At 37.6% G+C, this 4,939-nt stretch overlaps 1 protein-coding gene across 1 annotated transcript; it reads right to left on the bottom strand.

Annotated features, from left to right (window-relative positions):
- Positions 1-2,411: 2,411 nt before the first annotated feature.
- LOC114310160 (uncharacterized) lies at positions 2,412-4,158 on the bottom strand. The gene has a single exon (XM_082899992.1). It carries the CDS (start codon positions 3,986-3,988, stop codon positions 2,591-2,593), a length of 1,398 nt encoding a protein of 465 aa, XP_082756118.1. The 5' UTR covers positions 3,989-4,158; the 3' UTR covers positions 2,412-2,590.
- Positions 4,159-4,939: the final 781 nt, after the last annotated feature.

Raw genomic sequence — 4,939 nt, 5'->3', positions numbered from 1 at the left:
TGTTAGAAACTTGTTCATGATTCCTCTTTAAATTAGCAAATTTTAATTCATATAAAGTAAATGCCTCACCACTTAACATCGAGAGTGATGCTATATTCATCAAATTTGATATTATCTAAATTTATTTATGTCTGCCGTTTTGTAAGTCAATCGGTAGATTATTCAAATAATAGAGTGACAATCGCAATAGATGAAAGTAAAATTGATCGTCCAAACAATTGTTTAACTGCAGAAATTTAAATGATTCGAGTAACAACAAATTCAATGGATAAATCATTCCACTAATAATAATTAATTTTGAATTTGATGTTTCCAACTTTTGAAGTATTCTTACTAGTCATATTATGCTTAAGGGAATGGCTTTCCTCCGGTACTGGAGGATACTGTTGGGTCCGTGATGGCCCATCACGGGTCCTGTTTCGATAATCCAAACCGTTCAATGTATAGAACTCGTCGAGTAATATATGTCTAAAAAAAATCACGTTAATTGAATATCGATAGCTATGTAATCAAATCAGTTTTGTATAAAATAAAATGGACGGTGAAAAATAAACAGCTTGCAAAAATCTAATTTGATTACAAAGCTATCGATATTCGATCAATGTAATTTTTATAAGCATACAGTATTCAACAAGTTCTACATATTTAACGGTTTGAATTATCAAGACGAGATCCATGATGAACCTCCACGAGTCTAACAGTACCCTCCAGTCTGTGTTCAGACGGGAGAAAAGTCATTCCCTATGCTTAACTTCATGTGTTGTATTATTGTATGACTTTTCTTATTTAAATCTATATTCTAAAAGTTTGTCCATTTAATATTAATTAAATTAGAAGTACATGCCTCTAAAAATCTAATAATCATGACTTATGAAGCATAATTATAAGTCGTATTATACTTAACTTCATGTTTTGCATCATTGTTTGGCTTATTTAAATATTAAAATAAAATTATATTTTATGAGATAATTGACACCTTAGTGACACCCTTAGAGTATCCCTAGCAGTTTATTTAAATTTTATTTTAAAATATTATTAAAAAATTTATTTTCTATTTTAAGAATTATTTTTTCATCTATTTCTCCAAACAAATTTCTTATTCTTTCCCTAAAATATTATTAAAATATTCATTCCCTATTCTTTCACTTTTTCATCTTCTTCTCGGCTTTTCATTTCCATTTTTCTTCTGAAACAGTCCAATAATGAAAAAACACAGGCATTTATAGAACTTACCAAACAAGTGCAAGATGATAATGGATGGAACAATCATCACAATGATATTAATTATTCTCTTCTTCATCCTTTTGATGGAATTATGAAGTCTTTGATATATTGATATATATATATATATATATATATATACAACCAGTTTTCTCTCTCCCTCTATTCTTGCTTGTATATATCTATACAATACATATATAAGCTTTGAGAATGGATAGAGTAAAGCAATGACTGCAGGGCGGTTGACCCGCCGATCAATTGGCCAGACGTCTGGGAGGTCGACCAGTCGGATGTCCGAGTGGATGATCAGTGAAACAAGTTTTGGACAGATTAGTCATCTGGGACATCCGGGTACACAACCACTGTCAGATATAGAGAAAGTTACAGTGACTTCTTACAAACACAGAGTCGCTATAGTAAATATTAGTTTTGAGTGATGTATAAGGGAACTGATGTGGTGGTGTAAGGGAGTTTCAATCCCCTAAAATAAGTAAGGACATGATTTAAGAGCTCTGCTAGGAATGCTCATAGGATGGATAATAAGGGGGGCCAAATTTTTCTTTCCTGTTCTCGACCCCCAAATGCTTTATGTCAACTATATTTGCCTCTTGACGAGAAATATTATAAATTCCTATCCCTAATCACCAAACGATAAAGAGTCTCTTTGTCCTGGCCGTAATCCTCATTTTTTCAATTTTTACTATTCAAATTGGAAATATTAGGGTTCTTTTAAAAAGATGATTAAAAATTAAATTTTGACTTTTAATATATTTGAATCACATTATTTCTTAATCTTTTCACATATATTTTTTTAAAAATTTAAAAATCAACCTTTAATCAAATTTTCAAAACAAACCTTAGTCCTTACCTCAACCTTCTCGACTTTGGGGAATGTGTCTTTTTCGGTGCCATGAAAGCCATCTTTTTTTTTTTTTTTTTTCTTTTTCTTTTCTTTCAAGTAAGAGGAAATAAAGACCTTTATAAATTCTCATATTTTAGCAACTTGTATATGAGGTAAGAGCAATTTGTTTTTCTCTAATGTTCTTCACATTTGCAGCTTTAATCGAGTTCAATAATAAGCTAAATTTGGAGAATGTTCATTTGAAAAAAAGAAAGAAAAGCAACAGCTGAAACAAAAACGAAGATATAATTAGTTGGAAAAATAATCATTTCAAGAAACAATTAGCAGATTAACAACACTCAACGGTAATAAATTCATATGATTTCCACAAGTTTATACAATAAAATACAGTACAAAACGGAATTAAAAGCTTAACGATACGCAAAGCATACGAAAATTTATTTGACAAATTCATATTCATATTAATAACTATTATATATTATAATATATGTGTTAGATTTATTACTATCACACGGGAGCTTGTGAAGCAGCATTCACAGCGACCTTACCGTCCTGACCTGTCCTCATATCGGCGCTGACCGCCGCCGTACCCATTCCCTGATACGGCGGCCCCACCACCCCTCCTCCCGAAGCAGCGGCGGCGGTGGTATAATATACCTGCCTTCCCACCCCAGTATCATACGCCATCTGCGTGTACCCCGCATCCACCATCCCAACTCCACCACCAGTCGTTGGCCTCACCATTCCATATCTTTCAGAAAACCCGGCCCCCATCGGCGGCAGAGTAGGCTGCGCCACCGCCGGAGCAGCCACCGGTGGTACAACATTGTACGCCGGCTGCTGGTCCCGGTAATACTGCTGTGGCATCCTCTGAACCATGTAGTATCCTTGGCCGGTTGGCCCCGTAACCGGTCTCCCCATCTGCGTGTGATATACACCTGTTGGAGCTTGAATCATGTATACCGATTGTTCAGGTCCCCTCGTAGTAGCAGGATATACGTCGCCGGAGATCTGATTCTCCGGCCAGTATCCAACCGGAGAAGATTCAGTCGCCGGTGATGTAGCCGGCGGCGGTTGTACATTTTCTGAGAATTTTTGTACGTACGAGTAATCGACCGAGTTATCATCACTTCTCCTCCTATAAATAGCTTGATCTTGATCTCCAGGACCTCCAATCTGCAACCTCTGCAAATCCTGGATCTGATCCGCTCGGATGACTCGATCGTTCGGAATCGGAGCCGGAACTTCCGGTTCTAGGGCTCGATCCGGTACCTTCGTCAACACCGGAGATGGCGGCGGCGGCATTCCTTTATCCAATCCGAACAGGAAGTCCATTTTGTTCGTCGTCGTCGTCGCCGCTTCCGCCGGCGGCGGCGGAGACGACTGAATCGGACGAGAATTCAAAGCGTCGACGAAATTCTCCCGATCAGTCTTCTCCTCCGACGGTGCCGCAACCACCGGCAAATTCGCCGGAAACAAAAACAACCGGAGCCTCGCCGGCTTCGCCGAAGCCTTATACAACCGATCGTATTCGTGCATCATATGCTCCAGATCATCATCATCAGTCACCGATATCAACGCATCGAGATCCACCCCGGGCAACTGGTACTTCAAGCAGACGTCGCCGTCGCAGAGGGCGGAGAGCTTGGCGATGAGGCCAGAGAATTTGATGTTGCAATCGACGGCCAAGATCTTGGTGTCGCCGCCGATGTAAGATAACTGGTTGTCGTGAGGTCTAGGGTGGATTTTGCCGCCGAAACTGCACATGAACTTGGCTATGTAGGTGCCTGCCGCAGGTGGCGGTTGGTCTTCCCACGGCTGCGTGGTGTCGAAATCGATGTCGCGCGACGGAGGAGAGGCGTCGCCGGAGTCAGGGTAAGAGGAAGCGTATGAGTAATTTTCCATCGGCGCAATATAGCAACGATTGAAACGACAGAGATTTTCGGATGAGCGTTATTCCATACAGAGAGAGAGAGAGAGAGAGAGTGAGTGGGTGTGTCTGAACTTGGAGAGAACGGTGTGTAGGGGTCGTTTTATTTTTCTCGTTTTAGGGATTTGCTTTGCTCACCTTTTGGTTCATGCTTTCTCTGTGCAATCTATTGTTTTGTGGGGTGCGTGCCGACAAATGAGGCAAGGGTGTGCTCAAAAATGAAATACAATAATTAAAAAAAATTAAATTTAATTAAAAAAATTAAATATTTAATGATGTATAAATGAAATTATTGGTGAATAATTAAAAAAATTATAAAAAAGAGATTTTTTAAAATATTTTATTATATTGTCAAATTATTAAATTTAAAAAGTCAATTTAATTCTTGAACTTGAATAGCATTACTCTAAATAAAAATTTGCAATTAGAAATGTGTAAGAGCATTTTCAATTATTCATCTTCTTCTTTTCAAATTTAAATTTGATGAAAAAGTATTTAAAAATAGAAAAATGACTTGGACCCCCAGCTGGGGTGCTGGGGGTCGCCCATCATTGGGCAAAAAAAACAGTTTTTTTTTTTTTTTTTAAGTTTCCGACCAATCCCAGGCCGACACGTGGCACTGGGGGTCGGTGGGGGTCGTCCATACTGGAGGTTTGTAGCATTGTTGTTAAAAATATTTTTAGCCTGCGTTTGGTTATGTTTTGTAAATGTAATTTGAGAGTATGAGTTTTATTTTGAGTTTGTGTGTTGTAGAATTATGATTTGAGTGTAGAAAATTTGTTTGGTAAAGAATTTTGAAAATAGTTTTGGAAAAGAGGTTTGATTTGAGTGGGGAATTGTTGATGTGACATTTGAAATGTGATATAAAAAATTACAACTCATAACTAAACATACAACTCAAAATTATTTTAAAACACATAAAAAAT

The sequence above is a fragment of the Camellia sinensis genome, chromosome 12 (genome assembly GCF_055761805.1).
Source record: "Camellia sinensis isolate YWXY chromosome 12, ASM5576180v1, whole genome shotgun sequence".
In the NCBI taxonomy this organism is placed as follows: domain Eukaryota; kingdom Viridiplantae; phylum Streptophyta; class Magnoliopsida; order Ericales; family Theaceae; genus Camellia; species Camellia sinensis.
Note: the sequence above shows the minus strand (reverse complement) of the source record. Positions and strands in the feature narration are given on the sequence as shown.

Bases quoted from the DNA above. Each gene is read 5' to 3' on its own strand.
- LOC114310160 (XM_082899992.1), bottom strand. From the start codon at position 3,988: ATGGAAAATTACTCATACGCTTCCTCTTACCCTGACTCCGGCGACGCC.